Source organism: Anser brachyrhynchus (genome assembly GCF_964034855.1).
Source record: "Anser brachyrhynchus genome assembly, chromosome: 2".
In the NCBI taxonomy this organism is placed as follows: domain Eukaryota; kingdom Metazoa; phylum Chordata; class Aves; order Anseriformes; family Anatidae; genus Anser; species Anser brachyrhynchus.
In genome coordinates this window covers 78,023,981-78,049,482 of record NC_137695.1, presented here as the reverse complement: position 1 = coordinate 78,049,482, position 25,502 = coordinate 78,023,981, and the positions used below count along the sequence as shown (strand labels likewise).

General features: G+C 38.3%; 1 protein-coding gene across 23 annotated transcripts in view; it reads right to left on the bottom strand.

Moving 5' to 3' along the window:
• Positions 1-25,502, bottom strand: part of LOC308190633 (uncharacterized protein) — a 288,343-nt gene that overhangs the window by 7,648 nt on the left and 255,193 nt on the right. For 16 of the 23 annotated variants that reach the window (XR_013947387.1, XR_013947389.1, XR_013947390.1 and 13 more), the window contains one exon: positions 18,095-18,212. Coding sequence is in view for 1 of the 23 variants with exons in the window: in XM_080582248.1 (XP_080438374.1) it covers positions 18,102-18,212 (111 nt within the window). In the remaining 22 variants the exon portion in view is untranslated. Of the gene's footprint in view, positions 1-15,719; positions 17,441-18,078; positions 18,213-25,502 lie in introns of those variants that run through there. The other 7 variants (XR_013947388.1, XR_013947398.1, XR_013947401.1 and 4 more) reach the window with 4 other exon arrangements.

The following is a 25,502-nucleotide window of genomic DNA, read 5'->3' as shown; positions in this document are numbered from 1 at the left end:
TTCTTCCAAACAACCTCAGCCCACAACATTCCCATCTTCAAAATAAGAAAGGAATAGTAGGAGCTCTAGAAATAATTTCTTTCAACTTCGGAAGAAGTCTACGATCAGCTGAATTAATGAGTAAGATCTGCTAAGGTGAAAGTTGGATGATAAAGAATTAAAATAATGTAAAACGGGGAAGTCAGGTGTCAATATTTCTTTCTTCAGCATTGAGAGATAAAAAATATTCAGTAGGAAGACTCAAAATCCATTACTAGCACTTAAAATAGTCTTCTATGTAGTCTTCTAAACAAATGTGGTAAGATCATCCTGTTTATAACAAGATAATAGCATAACAAGCAAATAAAAAGTAAGCTAAAATGAGTATGAGCCCTTTGGGGACTTTCTGGTGTTTCACTTTGACATCAGCATCTCCATTGTCACAAGATGGTAGTCGAGTGGTCCACCACATTTTGCCCCTACAGTAGCCACTTGCTGCTCTCAGGAAAAATACCTAACTCCACAAATTTCTAGAAGTTCTGGAAAAACAATCAGTATTCTTAAGATGTATTTATTTATTTAAGCCTCAAGTCAGTTTGGCATGTCCAAACTCGTTAACATAGTTAATGTTAATTAACTAGAAGTTTGGTGTCTTGCTTTGCAGATTTTAAATGCAAGAATCACTCAATTTTGAAGAGCAATTCAGGTTTCAGGAAGCATCTTTTTCTCTCTCCCCCTGCATTAGCTGATCAAGAAATACGGAATGAATTGGCATTAGCAGAGCACTCTGGTCTTAAGCCAGTGTGCTGGGTGTGGCTGGGATAGAGTTATTTTTCTTCACAGCAGCCTGTATGGTGTTATGTTTTGGATCTGTCATTAAAACAGCATTGATAACACTTTTTTTAAAAAAAAAATTGCTGAGCAGCGCTTGCACAGCGTTAAGGCTGGAGGTGCCCAAGAAGCTGGGAACAAACAACTGGGACAGCTGACCCAAACGGACTAAATACATCTGGCTGTACTCCGTATGAGATCATGCTCAGCAATGAAAGCTTCCAGAAAGGAAGGATGTTCACAGTTACGGCATGTCTTGTGAAGTAGCCATTACATGTTCTGAGGCCCTGCCAAGAAGTGGCTGGACAGGTGCCTGCCAAGGGGTAGTAGTAAATAAACTCCTGATTTTGCTTTGCTTGTGTACACAGTTTGCTTGCTTCACCTGTTCCACTGTCTTTATCTAAACCCACAAGTTTGCTTTTGTCCTTCTGACTCTCTCCTGAATCCTGCTGATTGGGTGGGAGCTTAACTGCTGACCAGCATCAACCCACCACAGCCACTTAAATCGTTCTGTGGAGGATTGATCTTCTCAACTGACAGACATCTAATTTAAGAGCTCAGTGGGAGAAATCTCAAATCTTCAAGTCATGCTTTTTTTTCCTTTTTTTTTTTTTTTGTAATACTACCACACACTCAATTCCACAACAGAGTTGTTCACTTAAACAAACACACCCACTGCATTTCTGGAGAGCTACAAAACAGGCAGTTTTTGTGTTTATTTATTTATTATAATTAGTTTTCCAGAAAACATTGAGCTATTTCTACAGTGCTAGCAGGGTAAGAGGGGAAAAAAAGTAAAAAAAAAAAAGAAAAAGTAAGGCATTGAGGAGTACAAATGAGGTTTGCATCACTGTAACTAGCCAACACCTCAACACAGGCTCTTGCATAGTCCATACTGGCTTATACCAGTGTTTCAAAAGGCATGGCTCCACACAACTGGGAGTAAAGGCTCTGTGAAGTCCCTTTTCCTCTGGATGTTGACTGAAGAATACACTTTATTAAGTAATAAGACACTGCCCATTTACTTAGTCTCATATGTCTGCATCAATCTCTCACATAAATTTATGCTTTCCTTGAATCCATCTATAAACATTGTTTTCTTAATGCTAAAAAACAATAAATGACTAAGGCTTAGTAGTTCTGCTAGCTGTAGACTTCGACAGTACTTTGGAGTATGTGATCTTAATAAAAAATGACAGCAACATACTTTCATTAGGTGAATATTTCTATTCCTCTATTATTTCACTTTATTTCAGCAACATTTATGTAGATGAAATGTAAAATACTCTATAAAAGGCATAGACTTTCTACTTCCTTTCCAGTTATTGACCAAGAATATTTAACTGAATTATTGCTAGCACCTTATTGAAAAGTTTGAATAATTTAAATAGCTCTGTATATCCTCCTTAATCCATCCTTCAAAAGGAGTTAGCAAGATCTACTTCTCAGCCCTCTACCACTCATACAACGTAGGTTTAGTCAATAAAATGTTAAAAAGTGACTCAGACTACTTCCACAAAATAAAGGAAAATGTAGCTTTTAAATAGTCTGTATTCACTGTTACGTGAAATCAAGTTTCATTGTCATTTTCAAAAAAAACCAAAAAAACAAAACAGGGTACTAGTGGTTTTGGTCCTGCAAAATCAAATCCTCATCTCCTTCATTAGAGCACAGTTATTTTACTTAATCAGAAGCTCCACTAGCTTCACTAGAAGTACAAACGGACCTCAGTGAAAATACCAAAACTTGGTTGTTAAATCTGGAAAAGGAAAACAAAATGCACAGAATTCTTCAAAGCTCAGGGAAGACGCTCGAGGGACAAACATGGAGCATACAGCCTAGCTGGATACAGGTAGTAGGCAGATAACACAGAAACTTGCAGTGGAAAGTTATAGGAGACTTTTAGTTAAAGTGAGAGTGTAAAACATAGATTCTCTAGCCACAGAAAAATGCAATTTTAACTTTCAAGAGCATTATAATATAGTGCAGAATTAAAGAAACGGGTTTTGTCATCCAACTCACAGGAGAGTACATTTGAAAGCACACACCATAGCAAGTAGTATAAAAACACAGAATAAGAACATTAAGATAATTTCACTACAAGAGTTTTGAAAAACTGATAATGCATCACATGCCACGATACAGCTTTTTGACTCTTGTGGGAAAATGATTGCTCTTTTAAGAATAGGCAGTTCCTTTTCACTAATCGCATCCTGCAGTTCTTCTCCGTACAATATGCAAAAGCCAAAACTGTAAAAAGCTTTTCACACCTTTTGCTTCTGTAGCTTTTTGGAATGTATGCTGTACTATCTACAGCAACCAGCTGTGCTCACATTGGATATCTTCAGCTAAGCAGGATCAGATTTTGGCAGTGCTATTATTAACTGTAAGTATTTGTTTATTTCCTTAGTGCCAATTATGCCCTGTTGGGACTGCCAATGACACACGGTGATTCACGAGGCAGAGTTAATAAACAAGCTTATATTAGCGACAAATATTCCATCAAGATGCAAGAAAGCACTGTATTTAAGATTAGCTATTTTTCAAAAGGTTACAGTTAACTTCCGGACAACAGGATTTTTTTTTTTTTTTAATAAATTTATTTAGGCCTCTAACTTTCACAATAGCTGTGGAATAATTAAAGAACAGCCCTCAGATTTCACCAGACCTTTGCTCATTTACAGATAAAGGAATACCCTTGCTTCTTGTTCAGCATGAACATGTCTTTTAGCTTACTGACTCAGAACCTGATGCAAAAATACTTTTTCTTTTGGTGTCTTCAAGACTATAGGGCTATCTGCAACATAAGAAGTTTTGTCTTCATAAAGCTCAGCCACAGACAACCAGACCTAAAATTGAAGTTAGTCAAGAAAAAAATAGCATAGAAGTCCACCATTCTGTATTAAATTGGAATAAGCTCAGTGAAATGGATGGGAATAAGAACAGGTAATTCACAGATATCATCATAAAAATGATAATAGCAGCAAGTATTGAATTAAATTTCTGGCTTGCAGTGTTTACTTCAGAGCAAAGCAGAACTACTAAGGTGGTACTGGAAGAGTTGTCCTTTGTCCTCAGATAATTCTATGCCAAGGAATTTGGGGAAAAAAAAGAGGAAATCTGTTTCAAGATCAACCAGTCTCAAGTGTTTAGACAGTAGCGCAATTTGTCTTTTCACTGTAAAACCACAACTTGCTTAGCAGGACAGGATGTTAATCATAGTTAAAGTACATTTTAATTGTTAGATATTAACAATTTGTCAAGCGTACAATTGCATCCAGCTCTCCTTTGGTCATACACTCAGCTTAGGAAAAGTCTCAAGATCTGAATTTTTCTTCCTGAGACCAGCAGTATAAAGACTCAGATCTGCTCTAGTCTCTATGCTCTAGCATTAGTATAAAAAAATAAGTAACCCTAATACTAAATTTGTAACTTGGGCAAAGGTCATATACTAATGTAGAAAAACAAACAAAACAAAAAAACAACAACCCTGCATGGTGGAAATTGTGATTACACTGGGGAAAACCTATTAGCTATTATTCAGGGGAGACATAGTGGGATGGAAGGTGGCACACCAGATAGCCTGAACTCTCGGTAGTTCTGTTCCAAAAGAAGAGTTCTGCCAAGATCATTCCAACCACAACATGGACCTCGATCTCAGCAATCAGAATGACAATTCAGAACCAACGTAACCACAGAGAAGTAGGTGACAAATTATTAACAATGTGACACAATTCTTACCCTTTTATTTGGAAAACAAACTTAAGCCTGAACAAATACTGTATGCCATGAACCATGGCAGGACCACAGTTCTCCAGCTGTAGAAATCTGCTTGTTCTCATTAGCTTCTTAAGCCACATTAGAAAGTATTGAAGCTAATAATCTAGTACGAAAACCAATGTTCTTTGAGACATGATCAGAAAATAAATGGTCAGTGATAAAGGGAATTACATGCAACTCCAAGATTCCAAAGTTGATCTAAATCTTCATTGTGCTTTCCACCCAATTTCAACTAATGTTAAGAAAATATCCCTTAAAAAGAACTCACTGTCGGTCTCCGTAAAACGGTCTTTTTTTTCTTCCTGTGTTTACATTTATATACTTACAGGAAAGGGAAAGCTCTAAAGAATTCTATTTTGGGGAGATTATCTGTTTCATAAAATATCATCTGCACTGGATATTTACTCAATCCTTTATAAAATGAGATTTGGCAGCTGAAAATTATGTATGACAGACTTCTTTCACACCATCTGTTATCTGCAGCAAATCAGAAAGCATTTGTGTTGTTTTTTGTGCAGGACTGGATACAGTTGGAACACAAATAGCAAAATGTATTTGCTATTTGAGGAGAAATAGCAACAGTGGTCATTCTTTCATTGGTCTTCAATGCCTTGCTCTTCAGAGTTCCTTTTCAACAGTATGCAAGCTTACAAAAAAACAGAAACTTTAAAGGTTATAAAATTGGGAAATAAAACCCTACATTTTCTCTTTCTAATCTACTCACTGCTGAGTTAATCCAATTGTCTTTCATGTGAGCTTCTTCCACACAAAGAAAATTTATTTCAAGTAAGGCAATGCTTTTAACTTCATTTGGCCACAATGAACAACTTCAAGCTGATAACTTCTGTCATCATCTGTTAGTATGAGCATTCACTGAAGCCAAAACTTTTCTTCAGTGTGGGTACCCTCTCCAGACTGGAGTTCACGTGAATTAGGCTTTGAGCAAAGACATAACTATAGCTATAAAAACAGCAAAAAATTAGACTAATGATGTAGGGTTGTCTCTTTTTTTTTTTTGGTGTTACCACCAGATGTTTATTTGCTCACTTCTACACTCCAGAAATTTCAACAACTGTTTCTTTCCCTGACCATGAATACAAATATAAGGTGCAGAAGTGGTTTGAAAACCAATCTATTCTTAGAGTTCCACCCTTCCAAAGGCACACAACTACTAGGTATCCCAAATAACTGAACTAGCACTTGAAAGGAGCTGGAACATCAAATCAATACTGTTCTCTCACAAATCAGGACAAACTTGATCGTTCTCTAAGCAAAACTATAACTAAACAAGGAAGTACAAAATAAGCTCATCATTAACCTCATACATAGTCCACCTATCCAAATTCCTCTGGAAGATAAAATTTTACTGATATACTTCCTTCAAAGTTGACTGAAGTCACTGAGAATTTCTGGAAGTATGAGAAACAAGAAAACCTTAGTAGACAAGTGAGCACTAATGCATGCTTCCTATCTTTTCTGTGGACATAACTAAACTGAAGCCTTTTTACTGTGGATAGTGTTACATCTTTATCTCTGAAAACAGATCACTAATCAGGAAGTTTAGTGAACGTATGCATGTTGTATGACAGTATCAGTTTAATTCTCCTATATTTAGTAACCGTGGTAATCTGTACCTACTTTCCTACATTTCTAATTACTCTTCGCTACTTCTAATTGCTTCTGTCTGTTTTGTGAGTGCAGAGGCTGTAGCGGTAACATCAATTTGTGCAGTTGAACGTTTATCCCCAGCAGGCATGCGCATGCATGCAGCCAGATGCAGATCAACATGAAATGGAAACATGTAGCATAAAAATAAATGGTACAGATGCTCAATCATGTGTCTTCTACAGCAGATCAGGATGGAGTCTGCTAGTTGACTCTCTATAAACACCCAAGAGTGTGGTGGCTTTAGAGAATAAATCTATCCGGTAGGTGGCCCTAGATCTTCTGGTCTCTCCACCTGCTAGTACCTCATGGTAGAAGCCTCCTGAAAGCCTACAGTCTCTCCAGTATCTGATTGCCAGACCTCTTACCCTGCTCAGCAGGCAATCTGACTTGAATTCAGCTGGTGAGGTACACATACGTGCAGCACTATAGCTCCCTAAGGAAACAATCAGACTCCCTCCAGTCACTGGCACTTCAACCTCAATACACACACAAACCCAGCTGGATCAATCCCTAGTGCTTAACATTTAAAGAAGCGTAGTATGAAGTTCAAAACTAGACTAACTTCTTTAGAAGTCACAAAATGAGACTAATTTCATAGAGATTCAGAGAATTTTCAATAACACTACACTAAACACAGACTTTCCAATCTGCAGTTTATATACTTTCTAAGTTTATATATTTGTAAGAAATGCAAAATGAATTTGTAAGAAATGCAAATAGAATGAACAAATTCTGCAGTACATCCATAAAACATATGAATGATATCTTCAGAATTTAATTAAATATGCTCTTTTACCCCAGAAAAGTAATCCATAAGTTCCTTTGGTTTATTCATTTCTCCTGCATTTCGAAAGGCATCTGTATACTGTAAGGTGGTAGCGCAGAATCTTTCAGGTATAATAGAAAGTCTTATGAAAACCTAAACAGGAATTGCCATTGTAAGAGGTTGTCTCTCATGCTAAAGAGTTGCCTGCAACTAAGACTGGTTTTGGGGATCTAACAAAATCACAGACATTGCTGCTTCAAGAGGGATTTTCTTTTTAACAACGCTATTTTACCCATACATAGATTGTAACCTATAAACACAATAGTTTTTGTCTGCCTACTGCCTTAGAAATATACAAACCTTCTCATAAGAGGTTTCATATCCTGCAGTAGTAGGTCTAATTTCTATTCATTGCCTGGCTCTTATTTTCATGCACATGCTTCATAATTTCTCTGGCCTTGACTAGTTTGCAAATTGAACTAAAGCCTACCTTTTAACCATCTGTATACAAAGCCACGATTACAATACAACTGGACTTCATTTTGACCAAATATATTTCGCTACATTACCCTATAAGAACAAAGAAAGTGTTTATTCTGTCTGCATCCAAGCTCTCATATTCATTTACTCTCTCAGCTGGTCCTGCTCATGCTCCTAGGATAGCCACTTTTCATTAACAATTTCAAACAGATTCCCTTAGTTCTGTTATTTAGGAAAAGAAAACAAACAAAAACACATGTCAAGTGCTATAAAATGAGAATCCAAGCCCTCTTCCTCTTCACAGACCTAAATGAGATGAGGAAAAGGTCAAAGGAGATAAAATTTTGGATGCAGTTTTTGAAAGATTTTTTCATCCTCAGAAGTAGGAAAGAAAGTAGTCACACCTACGCTAATATAGATGAAGACTAGCTGCACTTATTTTGGACTTCGTTTTAATAATTCACTATGTTCTCATATTGAGTTTATGCAAGTTCCATGACACTTCAGCATTCAGATATCAGCATGATTACAGTACCAAAAGATGCATCTGCGTTCAGTATAACTGGACAACTCCTGACTTCAGTGGATCCATAATTCTGCCCAGAATACTTCAACATTCACAAAGTACAGATAAGCAAATACAACAATAAAGAACTCCTACGTACAAGTGTGTAGGCATAAAGTGTAATGTTTTAAGACAACTGATGTCCTCGGCAGAACTCCTATACTTTGACCGCCATTCTTCTCCCACAATGAAATACTATATTAAATAAGGCTTAAGTACTTCATTCCTATTACCTTTACTAGCAGAAGTAACAGCATGACATCGACCAGTCAAATTATTAACAATGAATGTCAAATCACAGGCTGAGACATAACAATGAAAGCATTTAAAAACAAGAAAGTTTTCTCCATGACAAACCTTGCATAAACCTCCTTAAGTAGCAGAAAAACATAGAAAGCTATCACTCTGGAGAAAAGAAGCCCAAAGATCTAATTCTTAAATCTATTATAAGCTGTGTTATCTAACCAAAATATTAATGTATTCCACAGCAGAGAGTGCTTTTCCCCATTGGTTAATCAACTCACATCCAAATCATTCATATTTGTAGCATTATGGTCACAATCTTAGAAATTTTATTAAAAATCTAAAGGCTGACAATAACTTTGAATCAAAATAATCAAACATCACAAACGAGTTATCAAAGCTTTATTACTGAGAAGCAGGATACCCTTATAAGCTTTTGGAAACACTCCAGTCTCGTAACTAACACTTAGAGATATTTTTACAGCTAAAGACGTTTTTCCTTCTTCCTGGTTAAGTGAAAATTGCTTCCGATGAAACATGACACAAAGGAACCTGCTTCCTTCCAACTTGTACCATAATGATCACTTAACTTTAAGACACTCTGCTCTCTCAGACCTGACATATAGTACCTTAAGACCATCTTAAGCATACAGTCCACTGAATATAATGAGCTTCTTGACAGTCATATCTATAAACCCCAATGTCCAATCAGGTTCTAACTTCACATACATAACATGAAAGTTTTATAAACAAAAAATGAACTCAAACATTACCCACCCACCTCCCACCATCCCCCCAGTAAATAAATAAATAATAGAATTACACAGAATCACAGAATCATCTAGGTTGGAAGAGACCTCCAAGATCACCTAGTCCAACCTCTGACCTAACACTAACAAGTCCTACACTAAACCATATCACCTAAGGGCTACATCTAAACATCTTTTAAAGACCTCCAGGGATGGTGACTCAACCACTTCCCTGGGCAGCCCATTCCAATGCCTAACAACACTTTCTGTAAAGAAGTTGCTCCTAATATCCAACCTAAACCTCCCCTGGTACAAATTCAGCCCATTCCCCCTTGTCCTATCAGCGGGCACATGGGAGAACAGACCAACCCCCACCTCTCTACAGCCTCCTTTAAGGTACCTGTAGAGGGCAATAAGGTCTCCCCTCAGCCTCCTCTTCTCCAGGCTAAACAACCCCAGCTCCCTCAGCCGCTCCTCACAGGACTTGTTCTCCAGACCCCTCACCAGCTTCGTTGCCCTTCTCTGAGCTCACTCGAGCACCTCCATGTCCTTCCTGTAGTGAGGGGCCCAAACCTGAACACAGAACTCGAGGTGCGGCCTCACCAGAGCCGAGTACAGGGGAAAAATTACATATGAAGTAATCTGTACTTTCACACAGCTAAGTACAGGCTCTACAAACCACCTAGACCCAAGAACAAATGAAGTTTTTAGTCCTTAGTTGAAGTTTCATGCTCATTTGCTAAAGACCAATTACTATGTGCACACTAATGGGTAACAGGTCTTTTAGATCTCTTTTTGTCTGACTGCAAGGCTGACCTATGGCTTTTAGGACAAATTTTGTAACAGATAGCAGTGCTGAAAAAAAAAATCAGGGTTGACTTTATTGTATCTCCAGAAAAAGTTAAGTAAAAAGGAAGAAAAACCATAATCATTACAGATATTAAATAAGCAATCTGAAGCCCTTAATCACCTAGAATTGAAAAGGAAAAAAAAAAAACAGCCCTTATACACTGTAAGAAAATGCTGATGACTTGCTCTTTGGATAGGTAGAACAGATTCCTGACAAACTCCTAAGTCCTGAGGAGTGGATGAGCCACAGCTCAGGCTAACGGGAATCACATGAAAGTTACCCTTCCCACCTTCATCAATCCTAGAACTCACTTTCCATTTGTAAGGCAGGATTCCAGATTTCTTTTTATAGTTAAATCTTTCTCACTATTTGTAAATGAACACGGGAGGGTGGGGAGGGACACGCTATCTGGTTCTCGTAACATGACGTCCCGATTATGTCTGGGATAGAGTTGTGTGTTGTTTTATTTTTTCCTAGCACTTGGTATGGTGCTGTGCTTTATCAGTATTGTTCTCATCCTAAATCTGACATGCTGATGTTTTAATGATCGCTGAGTAAGCAGTGCTTACACAGAGTCAAGATCTTCTCAGCTTCTCATACCGCCTTGCCACAAGAAGCTGGGAGGGGACATAACCAGGACAGCTTACCCAAACTGCCAAAGGGATGCCCTTTGAGCAACCACATTGTGCATCACTGTTTTTGTATATTCTGTTATATTCTTGAATATCCTTCTTTGTGTATTCTGTTATCATTGTTACTATTGTCACTCCCTTTTTTGTCCTATTAAAATTATCGCAACAGACAATTTTTTTTTTTTTTACCTTTTTCTGGTTCTCTCCCCCATTCCAGGAGTGAGCGAATGGCTGTGTGGTTCTTGGCTGCCTGCTGGGTTAAACCAGAATAGCCCTTCTGGTGTCTGCCCAACATGGGGTTTGAAGGGTTGGGATAAATGATAGATCTGACCAAAGCATGTTAAAAGAAGTTTGTTATAAGCATTATATTAGTTTAATAGTTGCTGGTCACAACATTGATTGATTGATTGATTTTTACCCTGTGCTGTTGTGCTTGCTCTCAGAGTTGTATTTTGTAGCTCCTTACTTGCAGTATATGCTCCCTATTGTGCTGTTTATCACATTGGGGGGTGGATTGGTTATCATTTTGCTGTACTGTGTAACGCATATAACAATATGATAAAATTACCAGTCAGACTAATCCATCATTTGTACTCAGCATTACCATCATCTCCATACATCTGGAGCCATCTCTTGAAAACTGTTAATAATTACACTCTCTACCTTTCCCCCTCAGGGAGCCAATCTATGGGGGAGACACTTTCCCCCTCTTTTTTACCTTCCTTTTCATCTTGACCTTCCCCTTCTCCTCCAGGTAGCTACATTAGCTCTTGAGAACTTTGAATGTCCTTGGGACATTCAAACCAGCACATTCCTCTTGTTATGTCTCCTGAATGCGTTTCAGGTTTTGCGTATAATTAAATAATTATTTGTGAGTATTACCCAGAGATCTACCCCAAGGCTGGATAGTTATGAGTGGCAGGGTGTGTGGGACAGTATGGGCAGGCACCTAGGACAGTGGGCACCTTCTGTGTTTTTGAACTTCACCCTTGAACAAGTAAAAAAAGGAATGGAATGTGAAAAAAATGGAATGGATGTGAAAGTCAGCTCATTTAATAAGGAAGCAAACTCCTACTCAGACAAGGCAGAGGAAGAAGTGGACGAGACAGGCTACTCTGAAGCAGGGCCATCAGAAAAGGGAAGAGGCAGAACTCACAGATGCAGCAGTAACCGCCCTATCCCTCGGTGAGCCGCAAACTGTGTGTAAAGACTTCAGTCATTGCCGAGGTGAGCACACTGTCACCTGGCTGCTCCAATGCCGAGATAACAGCTAGTAGCATAGAATCAGAGGGCAGGAAAGCCAGGCAGCTGGGATCCCTCTAGGGATGGAGGCATTGACAAAGCAGTTGGAAAAGGGGCACAAGTCTTCAGCCTCTGGAGGCAGCTCTTGTCAGACGTGAAGAAAGGCATTCCTTCAAGGAAGATGATACGTGTCACCCAACCAACCAGACCACTATGGAGAGAGGTACCCTGTACCCCAGGGAATTAGCCATGCTGGAGATTATTTATGGTGACCTAGATAATGAGCAGTTACCTGAAGATCCAGATGAAGTCACGTACATGTGACCCACGTGGCAAAAGTTTGTATGGAGTGCAATATCATTGTATGCCAACTCACTGGCAGTAATAGCTTGGAAAGACTGAGAGGAACAAATAGTGGATGAATTGGCTGCCAACTCCAGCAGTATTAAGAAAGCCTCTCTTCTTCTCTATGGGCTTGCATCTCAGCTGTGGAGGAACTGTACCAGGAGTTCCAGCAATTAAGAGGATATATCCTGCTCCCCACTCGCACAGACCAGTATCTCAGCTATTAGGAGTAAGCATTCCTCTGCTCAGGAGGAAGGATATAGTGGGCACACACCACATGCCACCCAGTGGTTTTACCTGTGTGACCACAGAGAGGACATGAGGAACTCAGATGGAAAAATATACCCCAGCCTAGAGGCATGGGTACATGAGTTGCAAGGAAAAACAACCACAGAAGTGCAACAGTGATGGAACCAGGGCTGACCTCAGCACACAGCAATCCAACATCGCACACCACCTCTCCTGCCCTGAAGGACTGTTACGACAGATGGAGCCCAAAGCAATGGACTAAAACTCAACGGACATTTTAGGAGGGTGGCCAATAAGCTAAGGGAATGCTATCTGTATGTGTATGTATATATATATATATATATAAAAATATAGGAAAAAATGTGATTAATTAGGATTATTAAAAAGCATGGGACCTGAGCATGATGTAAATGGTATAGAATAAGGGGTAGATATTGTCCTGGTTTCAGCTGAGATAGATTAATTTTCTTTATAGTGGCTGGTATGTTGTTTTTAATTTAAGAGGAAAAAAGGTGCTGATAACACATTTTAGTTCCTGCACATCAATGCTTGCACAGAGCCAAGAACTTTTCAGTTTCTTATACCACCCTGCCAGCAAGGAGGCTGGGAGGATACAAAACCAGGACAGCTGACCCAGAATGACCAAAGGGATGTCCCATATCTTTTGGTGTCATGGGGAACAATAATACCGGGGGGTTGGCCAGGGCCTGCCACTGCTCATGGACCAGATGGACATCAGTCAGCAGGTCGTGAACAATTGCTTTGCATAACACTTGCTCTGTATATTCTTATATCAACACTGCCCTCTCTTTTCTGTCCTATTAAACTGTCTCGATCTCAACCCATGTGTTCTTACCTTTTTTTCCCCTGATTCTCTTCACCATCCATCTGGAGGGGAGTGAGCAAACGGTTGCGTGGTGCTTAGCTGCCTGCCAGATTAAGACGACACACGATCGCAGAGATGAACTACCTTCTCTACATGGTATCTAGATCAGTTTACAAAGCAGCTGAGCCTACATAAAATTGGTGAAAGTTTTCTATCAAAGCATGCAGTGGGAATGTTTTGTAGTTGGAATAAGTCAGTCTTTGGAGACTGCCAGAACAGTTCTGTTCAGCTAGTTAAATGAAAGAGTGAACATACCCTGCTTACAAACAGTGAGAAACTCTAGTCCTAGACACTGAAGGACAATCCCCTACTGTATCATTATTATTCCTGATTTTCTCTAACAAAAAACAGGCTAACATTTGACTTGTTTCTTGAAATAATTATTTTGATACCTCATTTTCTCATTTTTAATCAATTTCCAGAAGCATTCCCTTTCTCTAAGTCATCTCTGACTTAAAAAGACAAAAGCCTGAGCAAGATCCACTTACTGCAGAATGAGGATGGAGTGCTTAAATATTCTACTTTCTCATTCAAAATTTTTTAGTTCTAAAGACTTCCTACTTTCTCCTTTTATCATCTTTTAAGTCATCCACTCAGTAGCAAAAAACTAAGCTCTGAAGCTGATTTCCAAGTTATAGGCAACTAAGCCTTTACTTCAACTTCTAAGAAACCAGACATTTTCCTAAATGCAAAGAAATCAAAGCTCCACAGGCTGAGAACTTCAGTCCAGTTATTCTGCTACCTAACCAGATTCAAAGGCCTCTTATTTAAAGGAATATTCAAATGCAGAAGGCTAAGCAGCACCTGATCTGAAGCCTCAGTCCTTTATTTCCCTAAGCTTCCATGAACATCAAATAGAAGTTTGAAGCAATATGATTCACGAAGACTGGCCCTTCGTTCAGTAGGCTTGAAACTCAGTTACCTTTTAATCTGAACTTCTAGTCCAAGATGCACATTTACTGAAGTGTCAGGAAAGAAGCCGTAAAAAGTTCCCAAGAAAGAAAAGCAGTTACATTTTAGGAGCCTAGAATTGAAGCAACAGTATTTTTTGTTGAAGATACAATTCCGTATGTGAAACTTAAACAGCATACATAAAAAAGCAGATCATTCTTCTTCAAAAGTAACTTTCATAAAGTTACTTCCAATCATAAGTCTTCATTTATGCAAGTAAAGCCATTCAGTTCCTTAAGGGGAGTGGTTGGACAGAAAGTTTCTATTTGGGGTGGAGGAATTGGGAAAAGTTAGACTTTGTAAATAGGTTTATTTTCTCTAAGATACGTGAAATCATTAGATTGATTATAGTGCATACATATAAGAACTGGCTGTAAGAACTGGTTATCATCTAGAATTAGGTGAAGGCTGGCATACAAGCCCATCTTCCAAACAGATTTGCTCTTTTAGGAGATTTAGTGCTTATACAGGGCCTGGAACCTCAACATTGCAGAGAATGCTGGAACTCACATAGGTCTTGAAGTACTCCTCCTTGTTGCCCATCCACATAGGTATGAGGGGACTGGGAAGATCAAGGGAAATTACATGGCTCTGAGGACTCAGGTGAAGACGACTGAGGTCTCCAGGATATTCTCCTCAAAAGTCAAGAAGAAAGGTTATGGCAGCAACAGATACATTCTGTCAGTCAACAGAAATCCCTCTGCCCACTGCAGAGCCATGATTTCTGCAAACAGTGATCTTCAAAGAGCAGACAGCTGAGAAGGTACGCTGGTGCTACCTGAAAAAAATTGGGCAACACATGTAGAGACAATAGTTTTCATGAACAGGGTTGAGACAGATGGATACAAGATTTTTAGGAAATAACAAAGACCACATTCTACATAAAGAAACAGCTTTCCTACAGTAGTCTGAAACAGGATCAGTGAGACCTCAAAAATGGAGACACGGCAGCTGTCCAAAAAGGACGTGGACAAAATCTTATTCAGACAATTGGAAGATGTTCCAGTCACATATTGGTTCTCAAAGATGACTTTAGACACTTTAATATCTACTACAAAACCAATACTGCATAGCATAATCAATCCATGAAGTCTGTTTTTTTTTAAATGATTGTATAGGACAGGCCAACATGGCAAGTACAGAGTATGTAACACCCCTACACAAATACACAGTAAAGATATGTTTAAATGCGGAGTCAAAGTAAAATTGTTGAGACTTTGACCGGAGATTTTTTTTTGTAGCAAAAAACTCCTTCAGTAAATTACAGACTAGCAGATGCAGAATCTTACACACATGATGGACATAAAAATAGGTGCCAGTTATTAGCTCTTCCTTTTTCAACTGTTTCCATGGTCATTTTAACAGAGCTCAAGTCTGTCCAAAATACGACAGTAGAGAGCTTTCCCATCAGAAATCATATCTGTCTAGGCAGCTAACATTTTGTCCCTTTTTAAATTCTACTTCAGAAGGTAGAGTTGTGTCAAGAACCTCATTTAATGAAATTCACAAAAACAGGTATTGAAGAAAAATGTTTTTATTTTTAATGAGTACTGCAAAATCTTGTTATACCATTCATTTTGCCCATTATTCTACATTTTTGAATCACCTTATATAGAGGCATATGTATTTTACAAACGAAAAGTATTCAGAAAAAGTGGACTGCTTCCTTTGAATAAATATAATTACATTACTGTTTGAGTTTCTTCTAAGTCTAAGTATATTTTGGAATAGTATGGATGTACCCAAATATACTCTAGTAATTTCTGCATCTCAAGTCAAATATATGGCAACAATGGCACGCATTACCACCACTTTATATAGTTTTACTTGGTAAAAAAAAATTCTTTATATATTTAGATGAGCAAATACCAGAGAGTATTAATTATGCATGTTTGTAACACACACACACCATTATTTCCCTCTTTCTTTCACTCAACCCCTTAGTGTGAAGGATTTCTTGAGAAACAACCAAAATTATAAAATCTAGTCTCATATTTTGGTGATCAATACAAAGTTTCTAGCCTTGTAGTGAAAATGCCAGTAGAGCGACTACCACTAGTGCTCTGAGAGAACAAAGAATAGAAAAAAGAAAAGAAAATAGGAAGGAAAACCAACAAGTTTCAGGTACACATAATCTACCTCCAAGTTTCGTTAAGTTTCATTTATTTATAGTGGGCTGTTTTAGCTTAATATGCCTTTCAAGCTACTAGAAGGTGATAATGTTATTTTTCATACTGATATATATTAATCTGGCATATTTTTCTCTTCCCTAACATAAGTGAATTTTCTTCCCAGTTTTATTGAAATTGGACCCTGTACTTGGGGAAAAACAGCAAAAACCCACAATCTTTCTTCAGTTCACAAAGTTCCAGTATGGATATAATTGAATTATGCAATGCAGAACAAAGTAATTAAAAATTAATAAACCCTCTCTTAAAGCAAAATAAGCATTTTCATAATTAACTTCCTTAATCTCCAAATTATCTTCCAGTTACCCAAATTCCTGACTTTCAACTCAAGCACCATCTAAATCTTCTAATATTATTTTAAGTTGTACAGTGGATTTATGTGGCAAGATTTTGGTAGCTGGAGGTCTGCAGAGGCGGCTTCTGTGAAAAGAGATTAGGGGATGCCCTGATCTTGGACAGGGTCAGTTCCAGCCAGCTCCTTCCAAAACAGATTCACAAGCACAGGGTACAACTGGACCACCAGCCACAGGTATGGCATCACTGTAATAACACATCTAAGAACCCATTTTATTTTTTTCATACACTTTGGGCAGCAGCTGAGAAAAAGGAGCGCAGAAAGAGGAGAAAGGAAAGTGAAATAACCCTGTAGACACCAAGGCCAGTGAAGGAGGGCTAGTAGGTTCTTCAGGCACCCTCTGAAACTCATGGAGAAGGCCATGATTGTTCCCCAGAAGCCCACGGAAGAACATGTCAGAAGATAACCACACTGCACCCTGTGGAGGACCACACAGAAGCGCAGGTAGAAGTGCCCTGAAGGAAGCTTTAGCCTGTGGAAAGCTGACAGGCAGCAGGACTGAACTGTAACCCATATGAGGGACCCAACGCTAGAGCATTGGAAAAGCATGAGGAAGAAGGTATGGCAGAGAGGAAGTGTTGTGGACTGACTGCAACCCCCACTTCCTCATCCTCTTGCATTTCTTGGGCTGAAACAGGTGTGGAGGCATACGAGTCATGAACAAAGGAGCAAAATTCAGCCTAGGAAGAAGGGAAGGTGTTATCAGTTCTGTTTTTGTTTGTCAGCATCCTGCTCTATTTTTAATGGCAATAACTTAATCTTCCTCAAGTCAAGGCTGTTTTGCCCATGATGGTAATCGGTGAGCTCGCTGTCCTTTCATAGACCCTTAAGTTTTGTCCATCTTTTCTCCCCATCTTGCTAACAAGGAGTGACAAAGCAGCTGGTGGGCATCTGGCAGCCAGCCAAGATCAATCCACCACAGTTTACCTGAAGTTTACTTTTACCTGTAGTCATTACTACAACAGATTTAGGACAGGCATCTAAAAATCAACCAAAATGCAAGTGTTTACATATAATCTATTCATACCCAAGCTCATCTCCAACACCTTTAACCCCAAACCCAGCTAACTATCAATATAATATTAGATATCACTAGCAAGCCTAGTTCACATTAGGATCCATTTTCTATTTGCAGTACTTTCAACCGTGTTCTACAGCTTCTCTCGTTACCGAAGACTAGCCAATTTCTAAGTAATATTCTTTAAATCTATGCCCTGATTTTTATCCTCACATAGAGCAAGTATCAAATTACAGATATTAAGTCTCCATAATCAAGCAGAATGCGTCAGTTTTCATAGCACTGTGAAAGGGAAATTACCAGTCTTCTCACCCACATGATTTTCAGCACTTTAAGTCTTCAGTTTTCCCTTCCACTTCAGATGCTGTCACTTCCACTTTCATAACCACTTCCATTAGCCATCTTCCTGCTTTAAGTTCAATGTCACCACCAGTCTAAAAAACAAAACAATCATTAAATTCAAACAAATTAATCTCGACCCAAAGCAACAGATGATCAAGATCTTGACACACTTCTCCTCCTCACTTTGCTTTCTCCACATGACTTAGGATACCTAAGATCATGTTAAGTTTAGGAACGGAAGCTCACAGATGAGTTCTTATACAACTTTTTCAGTCTTATTTTTGGACATGGAAAACAGGTTACGATCCTCAGAATTCAAACAGTACAAACAAAATAACATGTAAAAAGCCCGGAGGACATGAATGCTTTGCACAAGGGGTCCCTTACTTCTCCATGAGGGCACAATTACAGGCAGATGTTGCAGGCAGAATAGCATCAAGTTTTACTTAATTTACTGCCAGCCCACACAAACCTGTGACCAGAAGAGCCTGGCAGTGGCTGGGACCCCTACACCACCCAAGGGGCACACAGACACCAGCCTTCACCCTCCCCAGTCCTGGCAGGGCAGAGGGGCAGGTGGCCAGCATAGCGCTCCCACCATCCCACCTCAGCATTCCCTAACAGCCACTGAGGGCCACAGGCTCGTCTGACTGGGCATCTTTTGATGCCTGTCAGGGGTTTCTCAACCCACCATTTTTAGTTACCCCAGGTTGGCTGGGACCAGCTTTCCCCAGCGCAGGGCAGTTTGTGCTGCTGCCAGGTGCCACGGTGGCACACTGCTGCTTGCAGCTTGCACTATGTTGGGGCTGCAGAGGGGGTAAGCCAGCTGCTTAGTCAGTTATCTATCGGAGTCCACAAAACTGTTTCCAAGAGCTCCAACAGCTACTTCAAAGCATTGCATAACCCAAACTTTATACCTGATCATTTTCCTGTTTTCTGTAAGATAACAGAAGAAAATATAAAGTCTTGAAGTGTTGGAAACATACTGACTTGAGTTACCTTCTCTTCCTCCCCTCCCTCAAGGCTGAATATTTTGCCAGCTTTCAAGGCTGATCAACACAAAAGACAGCATGCCAATTCAGGCACTGTCTGCTGGCAAAGGAGTGACCATGCATCAGTCGTAGAGTGACACATTGTCAAGAACATGAGCAGAATAAAGAAACTGAACACATCTGAAAGGAGGTAGCATTTGCCTATTTGACGTAGTAACAATCTGAGTGTGTTTACACAGTTTGTGAATTGATTGAAAAGAATCCTCACGCAGAAAATCTCACCTCTGATCTCATTTGTTTTCTCAGAGTAAGGGATGGAGTAAAAGAAGTTGCTATACTTACTGCAAAGAAAAACATTTATCACCTTTTTAAAGATATTTAAAGTTATTTAGACAATCAGCAATCTCATTTCTCTGAAGGACGGATTATCAGGGAACGTACTATTATTTACAATACTGGAAGTACAGATGTGGTTTAGTTTTCAACAGTGTTTTCAGTTGCATTAAATTATTTTCAAGGATAGTCTTGCTATGATTACTTGTTCTGAAGAATTTAGCACTCACCCTAGATTTTCAAGCTTAGAGGACAGAGATCAAGTTTAATTATATCTGAGAGCACAGTTTGTCAGTTTTAACATCAATGCAGTTACAGGACTTGCATTCTCTTTTCAGAGTGACAGGAAGAAAAGTTGCATTGGGACATGAAGCTCAGGAGTAAGTCTAAAAACAACGCATCCATTGAGTGCCTTCCCAGGCCATGGAAGAAATGCGTTCAGATCAGTGAGAGATTAAAATGTGTTACTTTTCATGGTAACAACAGAATCTAATTGCATTATTTTCCATCTCAAAGTATTTATGACAGAAGATAGTGGTAATGGTGCAAGATCTGTCTGATATTCATTAAAAAAACAACATGAAATCTACTTCAAACTTACTTATGGTTATCTGAAATAATTGCCAAGACTATGCAAAACAAAGTAACAAACCACAAAAGCATCTACTGGAGTGAAGACTGAGTGTAAGATTCCTGAGTTGTCACCTACCCAAGAGAACTACTTCTGATACTCAGTATCAGACAGGAGAGAGCTTCCATTTAAGAAAGCAGAAGTTCTTAGCTCCCTAAAGAAGCACTGAAAGATGGCACAGTAACTAAATTGTTTTTAATGGAACACCACCGTAGTATTTAACATCTTTCATTTATGACTAAATATTTTATATTCCCTCCTTCCATTTGCATTTGAGAACATAATTTTCCATTTATGGTTCACTAATTGAAGAGTATCAATTTAATGCAACTGTGACAGTGACCTAGTCCTCTATTACATTTTACCAGCTTGTCACTCTACCAATTCAGATGTATTACCTTTTCCTATATCAGTTAAATCAAGGCCTGATCAAAAAATAGTCTAAAGTTTCGGTCAGTGAAACTCTCCTTTTAAGGAGACTTAAGATATTAAGGTAACTGTAAGGTTACCTTAATTCTTGTGCTGTTTCACACATTCCAATTCAATATTGATAAATATTCACTTTGATCATTACATGAACACAGCATAACTGTTAGGAGGATGGTGGAAGTGTGAAGAAACAAAGGCACATGAGAAACTTGCGCAATCTGACTGAAGATCAGAAATTTAGAGCAAGATTAAACTCGTTATGAAATGTCTAGCTTAAATGTATGCCAAGCTCTTGCATCCACTAATTCACAATACAATCAGACTAGAAGCAATAGCATCACAATGTTACAGTCAAGAGTAAAAAGTCCTCAAAGAGCATGAGGAAACTTTAATCCTTTAGTTTGGGCAGTGTGGGTGGGAAAAGTCTGGATTAAGTATTGGGCCTTTAAATCAGACTTGCAAAAAAGGTTTGCACATTGAACCAATTAAACAATCACCTTCAGGCCACATCCACCTGCTCCACTGGGGGCTCCTCCACAGGCTGCAGCATGGAGATCTGCTCCACCGTGCATGGGCTGCAGGGAGAGAGCCTGCTCCACCTGGGACCTCTGCACAGGCCACAGGGGAACTGCTGCTGCATGCCTGGAGCACCTCCTGCCCTCCTTCTGCACTCACCTTGGAGTCTGCAGGGCTGCTTCTCACTCCCCGCTCTCCTAGCTGCTGTTGCACAGTAGTTTTTCCCTTCCTTAAATCTGCTCTCACAAAGGTGCAAACAACATTGCTTGTTGGCTCAGCCCTGGCCAGCAGCGGGTCCCTTTGGAGCCAGCTGAAACTGGCCCTTATCTAACTTGGAGCAGCTGCTGGACTCTTCTCACAGAAGCCACCCCTGCAGCTCCTCATTACTACCAAAACCTTGCCACATAAACCCAATACAAAAGGTATTTTTGAGCAGATAGTGAGCAGAACTCACTATCATTCTCAATATGATTTTTATGATCAGTTAGATGTGATCATTACAGGGTCAGTCTTGAACATGATTAAGCAAGAAAACAAGAGGAAAGAATAACAGTCTGAAAGGGAACAAATGTAGATAGGGAGCAGGGAAAGGGAACCTAGAATACAACTTTCTTCATTGCCTAAGACCCAATTCATCCTTGAAGGAAGATTGAAAGCATTATACAGTAGATCAAACCAACTATCCTTAAGATAAAACAGGTAACTTAACTCAAAATCAGCTCAAGTTCCCACCAGAGGAAAAAAGAAAAGGCAAATATTTCAAACCATCCAGATCTGAAATCAGTCTCAGTGACCCTTGTTCATACTCAAAGGGTAGCAAGAATTTTGTCCCTTCTTCATGGTGCTAGATCTGAGTCTCCAACACATTAGACTTCAAAACATTCATTGCTTCAGCTGAGGTCAAGGGAATGTGTTTTGAACCCTGATATCCTAGACTGAATCAAGATATGTACAATTACAGGTTATTTCTTACAAACTTCATTTTTTATTCCAACCTATGCTTTAGGGATTGCAAGTCTCTGCCTTTGGAAGGGTACTGCAAGTACGTTAGTTCTGAACCAGACATTGCGATCACAGGAATTATGTAAAAATGTTAAGTCAATCTTTAAATAGGGTGCTAGCAGCGTTCAGAAAACGTGTTAGGGTCATACCTCAAACACCAATCTGAGTAAGGACTCAGATTTGTAGACTGAAACAGAAATACACAGGAAAAAAGATTGTCACAGAACTGAAGACTATAATAGCAGACAAGCAAGGAAGTGAAATTAAGTTTATTCTTAATTTTGTTTTGACTAGCTTTGCAGAGTTGTTAGCAATCCTGAATATTTAATAGCCAAATGATTTCCAAGCGTCCCCTCAGTTATTTTTTAGAGAACATACTACATTTATAAATACTAACATTAGTAGAAATTATTTCATTTCTTTTAAAGTATGTTTTAGTGTTCTTTTTCCAGGCCAGTATAATGTACAATAATATGCCCCGCTATATTTTCCCAATGCACCATGGTGTAATTCTCATTCAGAAGGAATGATACATACAACACAAGTGTTTAATCTCTCCTGGGCAAGAGGTCACTTTCATGGGAAATTCATTTCATAACAATTTCATATCTGTAATACTTCAGAATGATCTTCCAGGATCACAGAATGAAATAGAAATCTTCTTGGGAAGTGATACCACATTTTTTCTTAAGATTTAGGTCATCTATGTTTTGAAGAACTATGTTTCTGTCAGAATGTAAAGGTGTCCTTAGCGAATTGAGAAGGGCACAATAATAAAACTATCTGAACTGAGGAATGTGTGCATTAGGAAATAATTTCTGTAGGACACAATAGAACATAAATTAAAGTTTAGAAATGGAAGCATTGTAACGACTTGTAAAGAAAAGGTACCAGATGCATATCACAAATTATCCTATTATAACATGGAAAAATACAGAGAAAGGAGAAAAGGGGAAAAAAGATATTTGGAATGTAAGGGAAACTTATTTCTATAAATATCCTTCCTATGACCTCTGAAAAAAAATCAGACCAAACTACTTTTTCCTGTTATTTTATATCAATGAGAAGGCAGTGAACACCTATAAGGAATATATGCTATTACTTTGGAATTCAGAATCACAAGACTGCTGCTAACTCAAACCGATTCATTAGGAAATCTCTTAGATATATTGCCTTTTTTTTTTTTAATTGCTCTGATTTCAAAAGGCTCATAATGAGTTTCACGCAGAAGCATCAAGTTAGAGGAACATGAAAGAAAAATTTAGAAGAGGTTTTGAGCACGTTGTATCTATGAGATGTATACATTAAAGGACTTAAGCAAGCTGTACTCCCTTGAATATACATATCCTACTATTTTTAACCCTAAAAGACTCAGCTCCAGCTGTTAACTGGAGAAAAAGAAAACACTTGTTCTTTTCTTGATCTGAATGTTATAGCCTAGCTTTAAAATAAATGCAGTAGAAACAGAAAACACGCTTACTTACAGTGCCAAAGGTCACAATGTATCTGTCCCAACTGAGAGTATTCTCCATATGAAACATACATAAGGAGAACAGAATAAAAATAAAAAGATGAAATCATCTGTTTCTACATTAGATAATTGAAGTGTTTATATCGTATGTGATTTGTGTTCAAAACCCAATTTCTTCATTGTTGTAAACTGTTCAATAGACAGAGTACTGCATTTTTGTTTAATATAGCCAGTGTTCAATACTCAGATTTTTAACTTTAAACTACCTTGGAGGCCAACACACCTGGGACACATTCCTTCATCTGCCACAAATGTCCTTCTCTATCTTGAATGGATTTCTCAGTAAACAATAGGTCCCTAGTCCCAGAACAGAAGTATTTGTATGCCAGAATGGTATATCAAACTTTTACTATAAATTGTAAGGATTCTCTCTTACTGTAACTACAAAAGCCATAAAAGTCATAAAATGATAAGATAAAACAGTGAAAGAAAATGTTATTCATTATTCTTTCAAAGGGGACATTACACATGTTATAGCAAAAATCAAGCACTGAACAGCTTTGTCTTCATATTGCCTAATCACATTAATATCTCCATAAAGTTCCATCTGATATACATGCATATATACTATTAATAGAATCATACTGCACTTACTCAAAACACTATCAGTCTCAGAATCAGACTGCTTTTGGCTAACACATTGCCAGTTCACATTGAATTATGAATTAATTTATGACAATGATATAAGCATTCAAAGAAATATATATTTATCAGGCTCAGTCCCATAGCTTTACACTAAGCACTTCTTAAGGCTTTTTGTTGCTATACCTCATACAGTCAATAGAGTTGTTCCAATTTATATTGTCCAAAAAACAGTCAATGGCTATCATATGATTAAAGAAGTTAATTTTGACAAAGTTCCAATATCTTTAATGGAATATTAAATTTTAAAAACAAGCCATGTAATTTTTGTTGGATTAAAAGATTCCTTCTGGGTATATATTTGATGGATAGCATATTCAGAGTTACTTTTTAAACAAAAAAAGCTTATTTAATCAAGATATTTTTAATGTATTACAAGGCTTCTATAAAGATTAACATTAAAAATGTAATAGCCAGAAGTAGAGCCGCAAACATAGGGCATTGGCCCCAGAAGGAATTTTTAATTGGCCATAATGCATTTTAAAGTGCCAGGAATGGCAGGGTCCATCAACTGAGAGATGTGGTCCATTCATGTCAGAAGACAACTTTTGACATAAAATAAAAGGCTCTTAAGTTCCTTCAGCTAGTAATAAAACTTTTTTTGCCATCTTCTACCTCTCCATTCTTCTAATAGTCATATGACAGTTCTAGTACCCACGACAGCTGTGCCAAAAAAAATGCTAGTTAAAAAAAAATTAAAAACACATACTTTTTCCAGAAACTTTATACCCCTTTTCGTCTGAAAGCTACTCGTATCTGCACAAGAAATTCAGGCCCTATCTGAAAAGTAACACAATTCTAAAAGGGCCAAGGCAATGTTAATTAGGAAACTAACAAGTTCTGCCTGGTGAATAAGATTTTTAAAGAATTACTGAAAGCACCAAGAATAATTTGCCTTTTTCAGTGTTTCCAGTCAGCAGTTTCAGTCTTCCAATCCCACCAGAATAGTCTTTCCCAGCAGAACCAGATCAGCCATTGCACACACGACTGCTGGTGAGATTTTTGGCTCAAGATGGAGTAAGCAATACTATGCTTCACATGAAGAGTCTGAATGTCCTTATTGTAGCATTTGAAAGACATGGTGGTGCTTCTGCTAAATGAATACCAAACCAAACAAATGCTGAAGTCTTGTCTATGGGATCTCCTGTACATGAAAATATATAGTTTTTGTTTTGTTTTCAAGTTAAAAATTCTGCTTTTACAGCTCACTTTAAAATCTGCCAGTAAGGTTGTGATTTCTTGCATGATCATATAATCTACTTGCATTTATATTTTGTTGATAGTAGCTGAAGTAGCTGATAGTAAT